At 40.3% G+C, this 20,667-nt stretch overlaps 6 protein-coding genes across 6 annotated transcripts; 4 read left to right on the forward strand and 2 right to left on the reverse strand.

The window, feature by feature from the left end:
• Nucleotides 1–6,387: 6,387 nt before the first annotated feature.
• On the reverse strand, nt 6,388–7,110 carry TRIVIDRAFT_59945 (uncharacterized protein; the record flags this gene model as incomplete). Its single annotated transcript, XM_014100570.1, has 1 exon — nt 6,388–7,110. One exon carries the CDS (start codon nt 7,108–7,110, stop codon nt 6,388–6,390), a length of 723 nt encoding a protein of 240 aa, XP_013956045.1.
• A 2,161-nt stretch (nt 7,111–9,271) lies between these two features.
• TRIVIDRAFT_151637 (uncharacterized protein) lies at nt 9,272–10,173 on the forward strand (the record flags this gene model as incomplete). The annotated part of the gene is made up of 2 exons (XM_014100571.1): nt 9,272–9,440; nt 9,494–10,173. 2 exons carry the CDS (start codon nt 9,272–9,274, stop codon nt 10,171–10,173), a joined length of 849 nt encoding a protein of 282 aa, XP_013956046.1.
• A 1,243-nt stretch (nt 10,174–11,416) lies between these two features.
• Nucleotides 11,417–12,444, forward strand: TRIVIDRAFT_151640 (uncharacterized protein; the record flags this gene model as incomplete). The annotated part of the gene is made up of 3 exons (XM_014100572.1): nt 11,417–11,600; nt 11,665–11,913; nt 11,999–12,444. The coding sequence occupies 3 exons, from the start codon at nt 11,417–11,419 to the stop codon at nt 12,442–12,444; spliced, it is 879 nt and encodes a 292-aa protein (XP_013956047.1).
• Nucleotides 12,445–12,754: 310 nt separating this feature from the next.
• TRIVIDRAFT_216172 (uncharacterized protein) lies at nt 12,755–13,231 on the forward strand (the record flags this gene model as incomplete). The annotated part of the gene is made up of 1 exon (XM_014100573.1): nt 12,755–13,231. One exon carries the CDS (start codon nt 12,878–12,880, stop codon nt 13,037–13,039), a length of 162 nt encoding a protein of 53 aa, XP_013956048.1.
• A 15-nt stretch (nt 13,232–13,246) lies between these two features.
• Nucleotides 13,247–14,308, reverse strand: TRIVIDRAFT_201647 (uncharacterized protein; the record flags this gene model as incomplete). The annotated part of the gene is made up of 2 exons (XM_014100574.1): nt 13,247–14,140; nt 14,198–14,308. 2 exons carry the CDS (start codon nt 14,306–14,308, stop codon nt 13,247–13,249), a joined length of 1,005 nt encoding a protein of 334 aa, XP_013956049.1.
• Nucleotides 14,309–19,554: 5,246 nt separating this feature from the next.
• TRIVIDRAFT_53367 (uncharacterized protein) lies at nt 19,555–20,646 on the forward strand (the record flags this gene model as incomplete). The annotated part of the gene is made up of 1 exon (XM_014100575.1): nt 19,555–20,646. A coding segment is annotated over one exon (1,092 nt), but the record flags the coding sequence as incomplete, so codon positions are not given.
• Nucleotides 20,647–20,667: the final 21 nt, after the last annotated feature.

Below are 20,667 nucleotides of genomic sequence, written 5' to 3' on the forward strand. Positions count from 1 at the left end.
AATTAATTAAAGTAAAATAATTTACTATATTTAATTTTAAAGGAGTATATAACCTTATTTAAATTAAAATAGAAAATAAATAAAAAATAGCGTTTTAAATATAATATAAATTATTTAAATACTTAGTTATACCTTTTAAATTAATTAATGTATTTATAACCTTTTAATAAATAATAAACTACATACTATAAGAATTTATTAACTAATTTATTATTATATACTTAAATAATATTTTAATTTTTTTAAAAACTCTAAAAGAATATAAAAAATATATTATATAAATATTATAAAAACTATAGAATACTAACCTTTTAATAAAACTGGAAAAATACCAGTTCTATATATAAAAGGTTACCTTTTTTAAATATATTATTACTTTAGGAGAAGTTTAGATAGACTTTAAAAAACTTAAAGCTATTAACCTATAGAATAAAGTAAATAATATTAAAAAAATATAAAGCTTTTTAAAATTAACTAACTATTATTAACAATTTATAAAAAATTTTATAAAAATTACTGTACTATTTATAGACTTTATAAAAAAAAACCAAAAGTTTATATAGTTACTAGATGTATAAAAAACACTTAATATACTAAAATAAGCTTTTATAAATAAACTAGTATTTATTATATTTAATTTAAATAAACCAGTTATAATTAAAACTAATGCTTTAGATTATATAATTAGAGAAGTATTAAACTAATTAAATAAAAACGGAAAATTAAAACCAGTTGCTTACTTTTTAGAGAAATTATATAAAGCGGAACTTAAATATTTAATTTATAATAAAGAATTTATAGTAATTATAGTTATATTTAGTAAATAATACTAAAGATATTATTATTTAGGAAGTAAATATAAGATTATAATTCTTATAGATTATAAAAATATTATATATTTTATTATAATAAAAAAACTTTTAAAAAAATAAATTAATTATATAAAATACTTTTTAGTTTTTAACCTTAAAATTAAATATTATAAAAGATTAGAAAATAAATAAGTAGATGCTCTTAGCTAATACTTTAATTATTTTTAAAAAATACCCTTTATAAAAGTATAAGCCTTATAGTTTAATAATAAAAGAAATCTTAAATTAAAGATATTAAACATTATGTTTTATATTAAGGAAAATAATTTAATATTTAACGATATTAAGGAGTATATTAAAAACTAAACTACTAAATAATATCCAGAAGGTATTTTTATAGATTAAAAATACTTAATATTTAATGGACTTATTTAGGTATTAGAAGAACTTTAAAAAAAAGTAATTAAAACCGTCTATATATATTAACTATATAAACATAGAGGAATAAAGAAAACTATATAATAAGTTTAACAGTATTATAAGTTTAATAGAATTAAGAAATAGATATAGAAAGTGGTTTTAGAATGCATTATATATAGAAAAGTAAAAGTAGTGTAATATTTTTTTTATAAAAAATTATAACCTTTACTAATTTTAGTATGTATTTAGGAGTTAATCTCTTTTAACTATATTATAAAGCTACTACCTTTAAAAGAACTTATAATTAAGAATATTTGGGATATAATCTTTATAATTGTTAATTAATTTATAAAAATAGTATATTTTATTTTATAAAAAAAAAGCAGTACTGCTAAAGATTTAATATATTAGTTTATTAGATATATTTACGTTAACTATAGATTACTAAATAAGATTATTTTAAATAAAGAAATAATATTTACCTTTAAGTTCTAGTAATTATTTATAATATAACTAAAATTAAATTATAAATTTAATATTATTTATTATTTATAAATAGATAAATAGATAAAAAGAATTAACTAAATTATTAAAATATATTTAAAAAATTATATTAACTTTAATTAAGATAACTGGGTTAAACTTTTACCTATTGTATAAATCTCCTATAATAGTATATTAGTAGAATTAATAGGATATTTACTGTTTTACGTAAACTATAGATTTAAGCTAAACGTTTATAAACTATTAAAAAAAGGAGAAAATATATAAAAAGCTATTATTATAGTTAATAATATTAAAAAACTATATAATAAACTATGGATATAGCTTAAATTTATATAAAAAAAAATAAGTAAGTTTATTAATATATAAAAGATTAAAAAATTAACTTTTTAAAAAGGAAATATAGTTTACCTATTTTAATACTTTAGAAATAAAGATATAGTAAATATTAAAATAAATCGGCTAAGCGATAAGTTTAATTTTAAAAAACTTAGATTATATAGAATCTTAAAGAAAATCGGTATTATTAACTATAAACTTAATTTTTTAATATAAAAAGGGAAAAAGGGATAATTAATATACTTAATATTTTATATTTTATTATTAAAAAAAGTATTAGTAAATAAAAAAATAAGTAAGGTTATTAAAGATGAAATTATTATTAAAGGTAAAGAACTTAAATATAACGTTAAAAAATTTACTATAATAAAATTTAACGAAAAAACCTAATAATTTAAATATTTAGTAAAATAGAAAAATTATAATAATATTAAAAATATATAGAAATTTATTAAATATTTTAAAAACTTAAAGAAGCTTTTTGACGGTTTTTATTAGAAGCTAAACTTAAAAAGGTTAATAAAGAAGGATTAAAATTAAAATTCTTTTAGTTAACAGCGTTAACTGCAGAATTTAAGATTATAGGATTAGTTAAATTAGGTAATAACGTTATAGCTTAACGAGCGGCCTTTACTTTTTACGCCCTGCGCTTTTTACGTTTAATTTATTTTAACTCCTTTAAATTGTTAATATTATAAATAACTATTTATTTTATTTTTTTAAACTACTTATGCTTTTAAATATAAAAATACTTTATTTAGGTATTAGCCTTAAGCTATATTTTTTTAGTATTTTTTAACTTTTTATTTAATTTTAAATAATAAAATGTAACTTTATATATTTATTATAGGGTAAAACTAAATACTTTATAATATAATTTTTAATTTTATATATAAGATAAATAATAATAAAAATCTTTTTTAAAAGTAATATATTTATAGCTTTGCTTTTTATAGTAAATATATAATTTTATAATAAAGATAGAATTCTTTAGTATAGTATTAATAAGATTTTTATATTTTTTTTTCTTCTACTTAAAAACGCTATTATCGTTACGCTTTTATTTATAATCAGTTATAATAAAAAAATAAAAAACTAAAAAATAAAAAAAAAGGTTAGGTAATACTTACTAAAAGATAGGAGTGGATATTTATACACTACCTTAATTAAGTCTTAAGGATAAGACTACCGAGAGGGGAGAATTATATTACAACCTAACTCTTATAGTTGCAATAATAGGCTTATAGGGTAGGCGGAACTGGATAAACTAAGGACCAATAGGCTAATTAAGGACATCGCCGCCTCGATTAAGAAAACTGGGAAAACTAGCTTTTTAAAATAATCCAGGAAAGCTGGGAAAGCCAGCTTTCCACCGCAATCCAGAACACACAACTGGATATATAAATTTACGTTCTTACACTCATTTAAATAGCTTAAATAGCCAGTTGTTAATATAGCAATTAGATTAGATTTAGCTATTATATTTATTAGCTATGTAATATTGATAAGATAACGCCCGTAACCGACCTGACCGCTCCGCTAACATAAACCTAGAGCCTAGAGGTTTGTCCCTTGGGAACAGCTAACCTATACTACATATAGGACCGGTTCGTCACATCTATAGATATAGGAGGGAAGCTTATATATACGGCTATTATTCCTAGTATATGTTCACCTACTCCATGAATGTCTGATTTTCAGAATAGAATTAAGAGTAGCGTGTGCTATACGTGCAGCCCATGTCGTACAGCCCTATATAGCCACCAAGTGAAATCTGAGACATTTCCAGGTCGGGGTTGCGTAATGCAAACTTCCATGCCAATATGAACGACAGCGGCCTATGGACTTGCAACTGTAGTGCGCCCTGGATTTTTGACTGCAAGGCCGATTACGTGGGGTAGGAACTGGGATCTCGGTAACGAGACCCATGCCGATTCGTGATTGCCGATGGGGAGCCTGGACCTGTTGACAATAGAGTAGCTGCCATATTTAGAAGATAACTCTGAGGCCGCCGTGCTGCCGATTCAAATCTCCCAGCCCGCTGGCATGGTGTCATACGCCCACTACGTGCTGATAGCAGTGTCGATGGTCTGCCGTCGGGAACGAGTTGACTAGACGTGCATCATGGCTGCCCGTCACGGCGTATGTTTTGCCCAGAGCCCACATATCCGTGTACGCGTCGTTGAGGTCATTGGTCATTGGGTGTGTGGTGCAAGGTCGCCGGTTTAGGGGTCATAGATGGAAAATAAGAGGTGTTGACGTCGGGCCATTGGCACAGGTCGAAGACAGTCAGGCAGAATAGGGTCGAAGTTTGGTTCCAATGGTCATCTGGCTGAGGTCGTGTGCTAAAAATAGGCCCTTCAAGACCTATCTCTCACGAGCTGGCAAATACTAGATTGAGTAATGGTCAGCCAGAGGGAATCAAACCTCCGCAGGCAACAATAGGACAACATAACAGACATCGTCATCTTCGGCTCCCTGTAAGACATCGATTAGGCATCTATAGTCTTGTATTTTCAGCGGTACCGTTGCGGTGTTCACATACCAGCGCATGGCAAATCTCCAAGTGGCATCCACAAAATTACATATTGTTGTCCAAGTGAGCCAAAATTTAAGAACGTCAAGAAAAGCCTATAGGATCCAGTGGTAGATCAGTTGGGAGAATTCTATTAACAGAATGAGTATTGGAAACCTTACTCACCTCGCAAGAACTGCACTCCGTGAGATTAATGCCGGATAGAATCTCTGAGAGTAGGCTCCTGTTTTCAAGCTTCTGTAGCGCAACCTTTGCCTTCCCCTAACAGGTAATGGAATTGTTCATGATATCATGAATCATAAAGGCAGTCGATAATACAGGCAGCGACGATAGTGCGTCTAGAAGCATGGCTATTCGTATGGTTTCTTTTGTTTGGCGAAGAGAGTAAATGCTCGACCAACAGCAAAGAGGTAAGAAGGCCAGAAGATGGTGGCAGCGGCTGATATCCTGATAATCATAACGTAAACGCATGTACATGTAATCTAGTGTTAGGACCCGATATCACTGTCTATCCTTGTGTGACAAGGTAAGAGCCAAATTTGGTCCTCATTGGTGTATAACTTGTAGAGGCTTGCTTACCCCTCCACCGAATTCCTTATGACCGAAAAACTTAGCCTCGGCATGCCCCCGTAACAGCTGCTTAGACGGGATAGAGCGTCATTCCGTGCGTGATCCAATCAGTGCGGCTATACAACCTTCTAACGGCTGGGATGAATGGGTTGTGGGCAATATAACCCTCCGCTCACCAGCACCAGACACTTGTCGTGGCATGGGCTCGACAGTTATAGCCCCGAGCTCTACACAGCCCAGTACGGCTTAGATCTACCACTCAACCGAGACACATGATCTTATAACATCAATCTTTCGAATAACGTCTTCAGAATAGGGCATATTTGATCATAAAAGACGAACCTTGAAGCCAGATCACCTCCAGCATGCTGTCCAGCGCAGTCGAGTCGTCCGCCCCAAGTAAGCTCAGTGCCCATGAGGGCACTAATCTGAAATGGAAAGCCACAACCTGCTTGATGTATACGTCACCAAATTTCGCCCGAAATTTGTTTGCCAATCAAGCAACTTTCTTCCCTGAGTATAAGTGGCTTCGCCGTTCGAACGACTGTCAGAATTAGTCAGTTACTTCTTACTCAGAGGCTGGTATCGGCTCCGACCATGCTTTTTAGATAAACTTAATCAATTATTGTCACCAGTTTGTTGCAAACATGTGCTCTTGATTTCTTACGGTATAACTCATCCATCGAACTATCCACCTATGGGACACAATCACCAACATCATTCTAATCTTCATTCAGTATATGTGCTTCCATCTCTCAAAATCACGCAATCAACTATGCGCAAGCTTGTCTGGGTATTATCACCTCTTTCGTTTTTGTTGGCAGCCTTGAGATAATTTCCTACATTATTACTTCTGAGACTTAGTCAGTCCGTCCTCGCGTGTTAGTTGCTAAAGTCGATCGCGCGGCTTGTTATGTCGCTAAATTTCCCATGATTTATCTAACTTTCGCAGCTTGTTAACCCTACGGAATGTAAAAAAGCGCGGTTATATTTGGGGAGCAACTGCTTGCGTCTACTGACCAATTACCTGCTTCTTTTACGTCGAACTTATTTACTGCATGTATCGCACAAGTGAAATGTTGTTCAATCAATGCCTCCCGGCCGGGAAGTTCAACTCTGCTGTAATTGGATTTTCAGATAAGGAGTATTAGTAGGATGAATATTGAAACGTGCGGTAAAATTTTAATAGTTATTCTAATGTACCATTTATTCCTCATCGTGATACCGGAATACATGTGTAGAAATTTTGTTCCCTTTTGAATCGAATCTCTCAGGGAAGATGGTATATAAGCCATCAGCATCCCTAGGCTCGTAATCAAGGCTATTACTAGCTTGAATAAGCACATCCAGCCCATAGGTCTCCTTGAGCCAAAAAGCAACCATATCCGTTGCAGCACATGCTCCCGAACCGGTCCAGATGTTTCCGTCAATAATCCACTTCTTCTCCCTAGTCCAGTTGACCTTTGGCCAACGCTTTCGTACCCAATTGTACTCGACGTTGTTAACCGTTGCCCTTTTCCCATCCAAAACTCCTGTAGACGCCACGACGCTGGCTCCCGTGCACGTTGACCAAAGCAGCTTTCCAGATGCCACGTGTCTGCGGATCAATTCAGCGTGCTTTGGGTTTAGTTCAAAGTTGCCTAGGTAGGGACCAGGAACAAGAAGAATGTCAACTTCTGGACATTCATCAACGGTGGTTGTAGGCACAATCATTACGTTGCTTGACCCAAGGAGTACTGGGTCTCTGTTAACGCCTATTTGATGAAATATAAACTGCGGTGCTCGAGAAATGATTTCTTCATCGATTGGCCCATATTTCGCAACTGCTTGCAAGGCGGATTTGTTTGCAGAACAAAGGAGATCCGTCGGACCTGCGCTGTCGACGACTTGATAAGCGTAGGCAAGGGTGCCTACGTGAATAGTAGCCATTTGGTAAGACTTTTAAACAGTTTTTGGAAGAAGAATGAAGGAGGTGAACTGGTGGTCAATGAATATATTATTGTTGCTTGAAGTTGATTGCTGTGTTCTAGGAGCCGCAGGAAGGGTTCCTTTAATAGGGCATTTGTTTCAAGAGATTAAAATTAAATATGGGGAAGAGCCGCAGCGTATGAATTCAATAACGCGAAAAATATTACTAGGCTGTTTCTCAATCGCTCGTATTTCCTGTTGGGCATTCCGTTGATAGAAGACTTATTCTCTATATCCGTTTTCGCCCGGATGTAGCAAGAGGATGGAGACCTTAGCCCAATCGATCAACAGGTTCTTATATATTTATATATTATTCCCAAGAGCGGTGCTTACAAATAGATCTGGCCCCAATCACTATACTACATCCGAGAAGGTCCAGTGACTATCATCTATTAATGATGAACTGGGGTTGTTCAATTCTAGGCTTTCACTCACATTTCATAAAATTATTAATGCGAATCACATATCAAGCAACAAATAAGTCTGTTCTAGTAGAATTATATCCAACGCCGCAGGCCGTGGGTAGCTCAGTAGCCATTTTCCCATCCCCGCTGCGTTTCAGCCTGGCAATAACGGTGACTTGGTAAAATTAGGGAGCGCAATAAGAATTCTATCGCTGAAGTATTCCATAAATGAGTTGACGGAGTACTTGATTCTCAGTATCAGAATTGCAGCAATCCTTATCTTTAATTTAGTATAGACCCTCGCTGTCCGATTGTGCCGACTGAGATTAAATTTAATGAGCTTTGCCTCTGAGGCCTGCTTTGGGGAGTCCAGCGAACCACAAACTAACCGCAAAAGATACTACAATGCAACTACGACATATAAGATTGTTTCATAAGCTACTTTTTAGCACTTGAATATTAGTTTCTCACTAAATTATTGCACCGGCGTTGCGTCAGGTTTAGATCAAACGAGTCGTCAAGTATAAAAATCCTCATATGAGAATAAGGGCCCAGAGTCTCTTAGGGTTTGATGGAGAATCCCTGCCAAGATGGAACATTTATCGCTGTGTTGGTAAGCCATTGGCTATAGGAGTTTCGTGTTCCGAGGTTATACGAATAGAAGGCGAGATATACGAGAGAAATGCGAAGTATAATACGAGGCGGCCGCGGCTCGTCAAGTGGATCTCCAACAAAACAAGGGCGTCCCCACATCCCTAGTCCGAGAGGTCAACCAAACAATGCGATACTAGATGCGCATACACTTTCAATATGTTGTTTTTTTAACGTCACCTATTTTACGCCGAAAAACATCTTGCCAAGGTTTAAAGAAAAGAAAAAAAGAAAAGAAAAAAGGGGTAAAGGAAATAAATAGTATTAGCACTGAAGGCGGGCTTTATCGCCAGATATCAAGTTATGATCACTCCTTGTTTACAATTTATATATCGGCTGATTTCGGCGCAACCACACCATAATACTACAAGGTCCATCCAGACCAGAATCACAACAACAGTTTAAAATGGGTGTTTCTCTCTATATATCTGCGGGGCTATGGTTGGCTATGTGTAACCGGAGGAGAGTATAGCTGAAATTTTAACAGAATGTCTGCATTTCATTAATCTGACCTACAATATCACACCAATAGCAATACTCCACGCAGCCGGCCAGCCAGGCGCAAGACGGTACATTTTCCGAGGAAGACGCGACACGCCGAACCGGTTCGTATTTTAAACTCGTAACAGACTACTTCATATTTTTTTAAATACGAATCATGAAAATGCCCTCGGATCCCTGGATCGGGAATTCAGATCTCAGTTATCTGGGGCAAATCAAGCTTCATCAGCACTTGCTAGGTTTAGTCTCGGTAACCAGACATAATTACCTAGTTGGATATTATGATGAAAACGCTCGATCTCAGCTACCAAATTTTAGCGAGAAAACTACTTTTAGGATTCTTCCTCCGTTAGGCAGTTAAAAATAGTATAGTGCACCACGCTTTCCCTTTTAAATCTTTTCCCCCTGTTTGTCATATCTGAACATGCTTTTACATTTTGCAGTAAGAGTACATTTATAAATAATAAACAAAGTGTATACGCCAATTGCCTGCAAGACCTGGCTTTCTCCTTCACTCGTACTTTCTTTTCTCTCTGATAGATTCTTGAGACTCGTTGAAGGCTAAAATGCCAACTCTTGAAACACATAATGGCTATCCGCTGTGGCATTACATTCCCAATCGACCAGCGGCCATTGTCTTTACATCTCTTTTCGTGATCACGACCGCTTACCAAGCATTTTTAATGTTCAAGCATCGTTTATGGTTCTGTATCCCTTTCCTTATAGGTGGCATTTGTGAGTTGGCCTTCTCTTCACGCCAAGTACTATTCTCATATAAGCCTCTGCAGTCGAAGTCATTGGTTATATTGGACGGATTATAGCATACGATGAAACCGGAGAGCTCATTCCCTACATTCTACAATCTGTCTTCCTTCTTCTCGCGCCCATTCTCTTCGCTGCGTCGCTGTATATGACGCTCAGCCGCGTTATTATAGTTGTTTCCGGAGCACAATATTCGCTAGTCTCTCCCCAGTGGCTCGCCCGTATCTTCGTCACTTCCGATGTTATTAGTTTCATGATTCAAGGAGGTGGTGCGGGTATCCTTGTACAGGGTGGCTCCGCCAGCAAGGCGCAGATCGGCCAGAGAATTATTGTTGGCGGCCTTGTCTTCCAGCTCGTCGCGTTTGCGGTCTTCGGCCTAAATACCCTATGGTTTCATTTTCGCTATCGCAAGCACGGCCGCACCGACAGCATCCATGATATCCCCTGGCAAGGCATTTTGGTCATGCTTTACCTAACATCCAGTTTCATCATGACCCGGAACATTTCTCGCGCGATCCAATACGCCATGGGCCAGGATGGTTATCTGCTCACCCATGAGTGGACTGTATATGTTATGGATGGCATGCTCATGTTTTTAACCATGCTCCATTTTACTTGGAAATATCCTAGCAAGTTGCTCAAGCCTAAGACTGCAGATTTAGGCTTGGATATGTTGTCATATCAGGAGGGAAGTAGTCATAAATAGGATGTTCGTTATGAAGCTTAGGGTTCTACGTGTCTTTACCTATTTTATTGACTAGACACCGTTAAGAGCACTTATTGGGTTTCTATACGACTGCTGCTTGGATTAGTATAACAAGTTACAACTTGCAAACTCTTTATGGAAATTGTATTGCGTTCAACAGAAGTATAGATTAAGCAATTAGTTCTAGACTTTATAGTAGCAAAAAAACACAAATGGGTCTACTCTGGAACATCTTCAATCTCTGATAGGCTGTGATGGATTTTCCATTCTACCTAGTATGTGCCTCTTCTTTGTTGCATATGTATCACAGATTTTAATACTAGTTGCAAATTTATGACATAAGTTATTGCGAAGTTTTACAACATACCGGACTACTCGCTCCGCCAGCATTTTGCCTACATATATCCAGTCATACATGTATATATGTATAAATACGTATGGATTCGGTGATGGTATTGTTGTCTCTACTAGCTGCGAGGCCTCTAAGTAACCTTTGATGATTTGCAGCGTCTCTTGAGCGGGAGGCGTGCTTGCTTACCTAGATGTATGCAAGGTTTTTAGTCGCCCACTTGCTCAGCGTTGTGTCTACAGCAGGGGTTGGGGTTTTGTCCAATATACTCATACCCATGTGCTCCGCATTTGCAAGCCATTATCCCAACCGAGCCAATGAAGTCGAGCAGAATACGGGCCAATAGCTTAATGAACGAACTTAGTCTTCTGGGCACTACTTGTGGCATCGGCACATCTGTGGGGTTCCTTTAACCATTTCTTGTTGCCAGCGAAATATGAGAAGCTAGCTAGATACGAGACTTTTCCGAGTAATGCGAGCTTGTTTCGGTACTAGGTACATTTGTGAGCGCTATGCTCGCCACTACTAACCCGAGCTGAGATTACCTATACGCTGGAGATGGGTCTCACCGTATTGCATGATTGGGATGCGTTGGCTGGACCCTCACATATAGGACCTGGTGCGACAGTCCTGTTCGCCAATGGCAAAGACCAATCACAGTGAAAGGGGTTAGAATATCGAGAGACTTCTTCAAACAGTCCAATGGCTCTTTAAAAACTATTAAACTACTAAGACTTCGCAACAAATCACAAGTTAGTAAAAATACTCTCGCTCTTCTTCTTGCAAGGTTATAGTTTCATAATATTTGCATTCACTCTCTGTATCTTATTTCTTTGCTCTATAATTTGGGAAAGAAAACACTTAAGACTTGGGTTACGACGGACGCATCTAATAATGTCATCAACAGCACCAACCGACTCCAGTTCTACTGGCGGTTTTGCTTTGTATCACTACTATCCCAACAAGGGAGCTGCAGGCGCCTTTGTCGCCCTCTTCACCTTATCTGCTCTCGCACACCTATACAAGCTAGTACGACATAGAGTGTGGTACTTCATTCCATTTATTACTGGATTGATATGTATGCCCTCTATTAAAATCCTCAGATAATCCTATATTCGCGGTGTTGCTAACAGTGATTGCAGTCGAGGCGGTCGGCTACTTGGGAAGGAATATTTCTGCGGGACAGTCACCTAATTGGACGACAGGCCCATATATCCTTCAAAGTTTGACGTTGCTTCTTGGACCTACACTGCTTGCTGCATCCATTTACATGACGCTCGGCCGCCTGATTCGTCTGCTACATGCCGACGCGTACTCGCTCATCAGGACGACGTGGCTGACCAAGGTCTTCCTTTTTGGTGATGTGTCTTCTTTCTTCATACAGTCCGCAGGTATATTACACACTTCAAAAGTAGCGGAGAAGCAACGCTCCCATTTTCGACGAAGAATAGACGACTGATTGCGATGTGGATGCAGGAGGTGGCATGCTCGCCAACGCCAAAATGAAGTCCACGATAGACTTGGGCGAGAACATTATCACAGGTGGTCTCATATTTCAAGTCGTATTCTTCGGCTTTTTCATGGTCGTTACCTGCGTCTTCCACCGGCGTATCATGCGCGCGCCCACCCCGACCTCGCTAACCATTGCCGTTCCATGGCAGCGTTTCTTCTACGTTCTGTACGCCGCTAGCATCTTGATCATGGTACGATCCGTATTTCGTATCGCCGAGTTCGCCGGCGGGTTCTCTGGTCCCCTGCAGTCGAGCGAAGTTTACATATATATTTTTGATGCCACTCTCATGCTCATTACATCGGGTCTTTTCTTAATATGGCATCCAGGCACCATTGTAGTGCTAGAGAGTAATGGAAGCATACCCTTGTTCGATAGAGTTAATTATAGTTATGCAGAAACCTATTCGTGAACCCCAGAGTCAAGTCAAAAAGATTGGGAGAGGGGGGGGGCGGGGGAGGCGCAACAAGGGTTCAGACGACCGCTCTAAACTCCTCGGAGTTCTTTTGTGGTTTGGCAAAAAAAAGTGTCATAACGGTATGTCATATTTATATATCAATGCTGGCAGAGGAGTACAACCTGCAGAGCTGGGATCTGTGGGTTTTGGTTCGATTATATACCCAAAGCTCTGGACGGTTCCTATTACCCATGCCTGTCAGGCGCGACCCGGTCATAACTTTTTCACCTGATCCAGGGGGATGGTCATCTTTTTGGAAAGAGAGTATATGTACATTTAATAAGGATAAGAGACTCGAATCTATCGTCATTTTGTTTGTAAAATTGCCAGTCTTAAATATGTTTACAGTCCTCCACTGGACACATCTTGGGTAAGAATTGAGAGAGAAATGTTAAAGTTGGAGATGTTGGATCAAACCCTTGGCCTCCACCCTATCTCCTCGATTGGCCAGCGAATCCACAACCTGTACTCCTCGTCCAAAGATCCCAAATTTCCTGTAAGAGATGCGTCGACCACCCATACATCCACCAACAACCACCCAGGAACTTAATCAAAACACAGAAATGAGCAAATATGACCAGTGCTAACGAGTCTCGCTGCACCAGAAGCTCGATAAAGCTATGGTTCATTTTATACAGCCACGAATAGATAGTCGATGTCAACACCACGGGCGCAACGGGTAGAGCCCCCCCATCCATAAGGTCGTGTGGTGACATTGGACTGCAGCCCTGGTCTGGCGATGAGTTGCCTGAGGCGCCTAGGACAGAGCAAAGCTCGCCTCAAGGTTTTCAATATTCTCCTGGTAGACGGCAGCGGCCTGGGTATCTGAGGTGGCTTGCATGACGGTCCGTCGCAAGTACATCAGTTGCGCGTGTTCGACGCTCGAAAGCCAGGCCGTTGACGTCCGGTAATCTCCGCTTCCATATTGCATGCGGCTGTGGCCAAGCCGGAACATGGGACTGAATGGGCCTTGACGAAGTTCTGTTGCCCATGATTCGGATATGCTTCGAATCCCTTGCATGAGAAAGACCCACTCAGCTACGCCGGAGTTACTAACGAGGAAGAAGTCGCCGGGCTGGCGGGGACAGGCCCACGCGTAGAGGAAGGTCAAGGTTGCGGCGATATAGATGGCGGAGCAGTTCTCGGCAGTGACATGCGAGAGAACAGAAGAGATTTCACGGAGGGCAGCGCCGTGTTCAGACCGAGCAATATTGAGGTAGAACTCCCGCTTATCGGTGGCGAAGAGGGACATATGCAACGCTGATAGGGCGAAAATGCTGCGCATCACGAAGTCATGACCAAATCCAACCTTGGGCACGTTGATGCGCCAGAGGTTCTTGAGCACCGGGTCTCCGGAGAGAGTTTGGCTGGTTAGCGTAGTGAAATTGTGCAGAAGCTCCAGGTGGATGGATTCAAGAGCGGGAATCCGGCCAGACGTCCCTCCGTCGAAGCCGTCCGGAATAACGGCGTTGTCGGAGGTCGATATCCGGGTCCGGTTCACCGGCGATTTAGAGGGGGGAGTTGCTATCGACCGCGAAAAGTCACACTCGACGCCATGTCTTGCACAATTGGCGCAACAAGGCTTTCCTTCATCGCACTGATTGTCCCGATGTCTAGATTTAGCGGAATGCTTAATCGCAAAATTGTTTGACTGATTGAATGCATTGAACGAAATACATAGCAAAGGGCATCTACGGTGGGGTCTTACTTTAATTTTCCGCCTCTTGCAGATACCACATCCCGCCCGACTTTTCTGGTGCCGCCGACGGGTGCGAGGCTTGGGCAGATCTGGAGTGGTGAGGGTTTGTTCACGGGTCATATCGATATCTAAGAGCTCGTCTTACAATTAAGCCTGTACTGCTCAAGTGAGGGAAGCTAAGTGGACTCTGCGTAAAGAGAAATTAGCCAATCGGGTCTTAAACTTGGGGAGAAATGAGAGCCGGTAAGTCTTGTGTAAAAAAGGATTGAATGTACGAGTATACGAGATGTCTCGGTTCCGCTACGGAGTATTAGACTAATAAATAACTGGGAAGATGTCAGTGGGGCCACTTTGGTCGGATTCTCTCGCAAAACTGGTTTTTGGGGGGCTAACTACTAGACTTATTGTAGCAAATAGTGGAGGCTTTCATCTAACTCCATAGTTTAGACTACAATGTAATTTTGTGAGGGAATCTGGAAGTGGTACCCAGTATTCGTGGATCCGAAGACGACAGATACAATCCCGTGGGTTAAGGCACCTTTCGATATTCTGGAGTAACAGAAAATTTGATGATATATTACAACTAAAATATTGCACCATGAGCCAGAGCCCCAATGTATTAAAGCGTTATTAAGCTTGTTGTAAGAAGGAGCAGAGGTCAGAGATTCCATGATCCAAGCCTATATAAATGAGCGTACTGAGTATGGACATTATATATCGCTCCTCTATTGTACACATTTAAAGGGTCAGCAAAGTTGGCCTTTGAGCTTCTATGTCTCTGCGTGGGGGGGGGGGGGGGGGGGGGGGGGGGGGGAGGGGCGCATGAAGCGCTTTATTTTAAAAGGAGTTAAACAACGGGACAGATATTAAATGGTATAGGTTCGAGCGTTAGGGTGGTCCCTAAGCTCAGGTATAAGAAGAAGAATCATAAGAATGGCGAACTGTCTGCCGAAAGATGCGTCATCCTCCGGGCTGAGGATGACTTACTTGTTCCAGCGGCAACTATGGTGTCAGCCATGTTTCTTTGAGCACAGCCTCCTCGGTGCGAGTTTTCGACCTCTTGCGCGAGTCTTTCTTGAGATCTTGTAACGGACGCAGTAAGGCTGGCAGGTGTGCAGGGAGGGGTATGCCGGACCTCCGTCACAGACGGCACCGGCTGAGGACTCGCCATGGCCATAATTGTTCAGGTTGGCGGCGAATATGGCGAAACTATTCTATGTACACTGACAAAATGCCTGGTATTAACGCTTCATCATAGGTTATTAAAAGTTGCAATGAGGAAATAAGGGAGCTTAGCGCAGTTTTTCCTAAGTTATAGAGGCCGAATAAAACAAAATACCTTATAATGATGAAAGTATATAAAAGGCATTACCAAATTTAATTAAATTTCGTTGCCTATGGCTGAGGTCCTATTGACAAAGAGGTATGAACTTTTGTGAGTATTGGGTTGTTGCTATTTATCTAGAGACAGAGGCTGTATTAATACGGAAATATATCCTAAGCGGTTTCTTGCTGACTAGTAGTTTCTAGCGGAACATGTAGTTATACCTGAGATGCGAGGGTCTTACGTATGGACTTAGGTATAAGTCCTCGGATACATGTAGTCTCAGATCACTAGCTAGCCAAAGGATTATCTACTTTCCTTCGCTGTTTAGCCCGAATATAGGCACTACCAAGAACTGAGTTTCTAGCATGCAGTATGGCTGCATCACTTTGAAGACATATTAAAATTACTATCATTGCTGATGAGAATCATTACTTGTGGGATGGCTAGGCCAGATTTGTTAAAGGGAATAGCAAGGTTGTTGCTGGTAAAGATTATGCGTAGTACACTTGTCATAGGTTGTACGTAGTAGCTCCTTACCTCAAAGCAGCGGCCAGCGACAAAACAACCCAAGTATGAAGACCACGCCTTGCTCTGGCCTTGATAGTCTTTTGCACGCCGAAAATAAGTTATAAATTATCATTATATCTTTCCCCTTGCCAATATCCAGTATTAACCTGGTACGTAGGTATATTAAGCTATTGCTGAAAAACGTTTACCGTATTCTTTATTATTAAAAATACACCCGAATCTCTGTCATTCATATTTTTTGCATTGCATCCCTCTAGCGGGTGTCGGAAGGATTCGTATCCTTGCTAGCGTGCCTGGCACAGCCTCCCTTGGCACAGCCTCCCTTGGTTCAGCTGAGATTCTCAGCTTCACGATCCGCGCGAGGTCGAAACAACGTTAACCGTACAACACTCGCACGCACAGTATGGTAATAGCTCCAATCAATATTGCTCTTAAGTAGCAGAATACCCATAAGAGGTCTTTCCTTATTGACTCATTCTGATATTGCCAAACTGGTTTCGTTTTCAACATGGGAGTTGCCGTCGCAAGCTTTCAGGGAGTGCCAAATTTTCAGATACCACATTACTTCTTTACTGCACCCGACGCCTCTAGTCATATTTTCGACTTCCTATCATCCCCAGCCATACAAGGCCAATTCCATGGATCGATATACTCAACACCGGGAGGCGATATAGCGAACTGGACTGACGCCTGTAAATGGCAGGGCAATCCGTTTGTAGGCTATGGGTACTTTCTTGGGTGCCTACTTTACAGTAACGTAACTAGAGGCATTGAAGAAAAAACTCTGTCAGCCAACTTAACAGATATGGGTTTTTCAGCGTCGAAAGAATACGAAAACTATTTGTCGAAAAAGCTTTTATCAGACTATCCAACTTGCTTGGTTGCTTATTGCACCTCTCAATCCGACTGCGCCAGCAGTGACGCGTGTGATGTCGGCAACTTAGTGACTGACAGTTATCAATTATCAGCCCAAGGCGTTGCTAATTGCTATCAGTTGTTATGTTCGATAGATGTTCAAGGTGTCAATGCTGACATTGCAGGTATCGGGGTGTGTAATACAAACCCTCTATCACCATATATAGAGGCTTTATTAGCTAACAGAAGATTTATATATGCCTAGGTTCTCCTTTCATATCTTATTCAGAGCGTCATCTCCCTTGTTGGTGCCTGTGCCCTAGCCATCCTTGGTTTCGTCATTCAGTGGCATAGCTACAAGGGAGCATCTTTGCAGATTGGAGATGCAGAGAGCAAGAAACTCAAGCTTGAACACCATACAGGTATAGCAAATCGAGCCAAAAAGCATGCGGCGATCATCAACTCGACTCTTGCTGAATTCCACAAGGCTCAATGTTACTTTGTCATTGCTCTGCAGATTGCGTCTCTTGTCTTAATAGTGTCCGATTTTGCCTCAACAACATTTATCGATCAAAACTTTCTCTTCCTCGTCTGCTTGGATGGTATTATTCCCGTTGTTTTGACGCTCTATACGTTGATGATATTTGGCAAAAAATCGTGGTATATAATTACTATATCACTTATCAGCGTTATTTTATCTTCCACGACAGGAGGTTATTTAATCCAGAATGTATTTCCCTTGGAAAAAAGAGCTGCGCAAGGAGGCACTTGGCCAACAGCATGTGGATATATAGGCCCCACGTCAATATGTTCGGACATTGGACCCAATAACGCAGGAAGCGACTTCAACAGCGATGGGACATTTGTTCTCGCGATCATTATTATTCTGGACATACTTGTCGTATCGCTAATTCTATGGAAGATTTTGACTGACCTAAATCCCTCATGGTCCATAGCCAACATATGGCTTGCAAGGTATCTTGCATGCGGCGAACATCACCTGGATCTCATCCAACGCGTTACCACAATTTTCTGTCATTTCCTTACCACTTCAATCATCATTACGTGTCTCATCATTGAGTTCTACTTCTTTTCGGCAATCCTTTACCATTCTCCCTATGTCGACTTCAAGTCGTGGGGTTTTGGGCAGATAGTAGGACTTACCACTTGGTTTGGCACCTTTATTGAGGTTGTTTACTTAGAGTACCGTCAGTTACATCCACAAGCAGAACTTTCATAACGTTTAGATAATTAACATTCTTTTTAGATGGTTTGGCCGATGGATTAGAGTGGCGTTGGCCGAAATGGCTGCATACATTTGAAATTGGGAAAATGGCGCCCGAGACTTCAGACGAATCACCTGAATCATCAGTACCACTGCCCGGGATAATGCATGATAATACTTGGGTACCGGGACCTAAATCGGGTGCCAAAGATACTCTATCTATTAATCTGACAGTGACACCAGTTGAACAAAATCAAGAGAATATAACTGTTCATCTGCCAGAACAAAAACACTCAAATGCATTATAAGTTAAGATAATTAGTGGTGGCATATAAGAATTATAAAATGAAACCATATAAGTGGGTCGATTTTACATCTTCCACCAACAGATTAAGGCTCTGACCAACCAAACGATCAAGCAAAACTCTGAATTCTCTTTTTCAATGTATAGGCACATGGAACAGCTGTACCTATGGCTCAAATACCGGCCACAGCAACAGCTATACCTGTCTAAACGAGTCCATGAAATGCTATAAGGTTTAAATTGGTATTTTTTTTTTTTTTTAAAAAAAAAAAGTAATATCTCATCATTCACTCTTCTCTCGTTTTCACCTTCTGTAACCGCACGAACCGAACAGCATTGCAACCGTGGTGCATGAAGCAAGCGAATCACGGCCTATTCGGTGTAAACGGACTAAGCGGAGTTGAACAGCAGCCGGTGGTGCTTAGAGGACAGCTGGTCTTCTATGTCGTAGGTGCGGGTTTTGGCGGGGTTAATATCAGTGCGTTTTCATTGTGCGAGTCAACGCTGGCAGCCTCGACGGACAGGTGCATGGTTGCTTCTCAATTATGCACTATCGTAGAAGTTTTTGCAAAGATATACTGCTTGTTGATCCTTAGTCGCCTTATCTGCGAGCCATCTTCATCGATTGAGATACGAGCCTATTTATCGAAATTAAATTTAATATCAAGACGAGAGGTTCAATGCTGTAACAGCTGGTTCAACAAAAGGCTATGCCCCAGCCTTTGAAGAACCTATTCATTTAATGCAACTCTTCCGTCTCTACCAAGATGCTTCATCCCGATGAAAAACATATACGCAGCCAAATATGGGTTGGCTAAAGACCAACGTCGCCCGCGATGGGCCGCTAGTGACCGTCGCCCTCCGCCGCTGGCCGTCCTGGGCCGCCGTATCCCGTTGCAGCCAACCACCAAGCGGGTGGACCACGAGCTGGGCCAATGGGGCAATGCCTCTCCGGATGCGTCGCCGACATGTGTAAGCCTACAATAACAAATCGGCCAAAGCCAGATCTGAATATCCTGAACACTGTACTCTCACTTTTGGCTAACTAAGGACCATCGCAGCAATATCTCTTCTTGACACAGATTGTTCACCGACTCCATCAAGGCAATCAATTTCCATTACAAAATATGACCAAGATCGAACTTCAACTCGTCCAGACCCTAGGCACATCTGGCGCTCGCGCTGTTGCCGCATTTGAGATCCAGGGCCGTCAGTACTTGGCGATCCCTCAATTAGCAGAGGACATCCCCAATGGCGCCATTGGCATGAACCTTGGAAACAGCGATGCTCCTCTGCTTCTCTACAGACTTCACGAAGGTAGTGGAGAATATCAGACTTTCCAGACGCTGCCGGTCCCTGGTGGTGAAGATGCTGAGTTCTTCACGATTGGCGGCCGGACCTTTTTAGCAACCGCAAGTCTTCGCTCTGGTCGAGGTCCATATGAAATGGATGTTGAGTCAATAATATTTGAGTGGAACGGGACATATTTCGTTGAATTCCAGCGCATTGCCACCTTTGCAGCGAAGCAATGGAGATACTTCAGTGTCAAGGGACGACACTTCTTAGGTCTCGCTCAAGGGGTTCAGCTTCCTGGCCTCGTGCCTAAAATCCCAGCGGACTCCATCATTTATGAATGGGATGGTAACAAGTTCAAGAAATTCCAGACTGTTCCGTCAAAATGGGGCTATAACTATCTTCACTTTAGCATTGACGGAGAGGACTACCTTGCTTACGCCGACCATGTTGAGCCATCAATCATTTTGCGGTGGGACGGAAAATCTTTTGCTCATTTTCAAACTCTTGATGGCGCACATGGACGTGCGTTTGCTTTCTTTCAAGATGGAAATCAGTATTATCTTGCTTTCGCCTTGTTGACAGAGGATAGCGTCCTCTATCGATGGAATGGCAAGGCCTTTGACACTCACCAGAAGCTAACTACAGGACCTGGTGGTCGTGAACTAGCGGTGGTGCAACAGGAATGTCAAACATACCTGGTGCTTGTGAATTTCATCACAGGCACAAGAGAAAATCCAGTCACAGACCTTCAGTCAGCGATTTTTGTCCTGGAAAATGGTCAACTCAAAGAAGTAGCTAAATTCCCAACTCTAGGAGGAACAGACGCCACTCCAGTAGTAAGAGATAATCAGATTTATCTCATTGTCACCGAGAGTCTGGCAAAGGATCAACATTTCAGGACAGCTTCTCGCATTTACAAGTTCACTGTCACGCAAAAGGCACAG

This window comes from Trichoderma virens, assembly GCF_000170995.1.
Source record: "Trichoderma virens Gv29-8 chromosome Unknown TRIVIscaffold_59, whole genome shotgun sequence".
Lineage (NCBI taxonomy): Eukaryota > Fungi > Ascomycota > Sordariomycetes > Hypocreales > Hypocreaceae > Trichoderma > Trichoderma virens.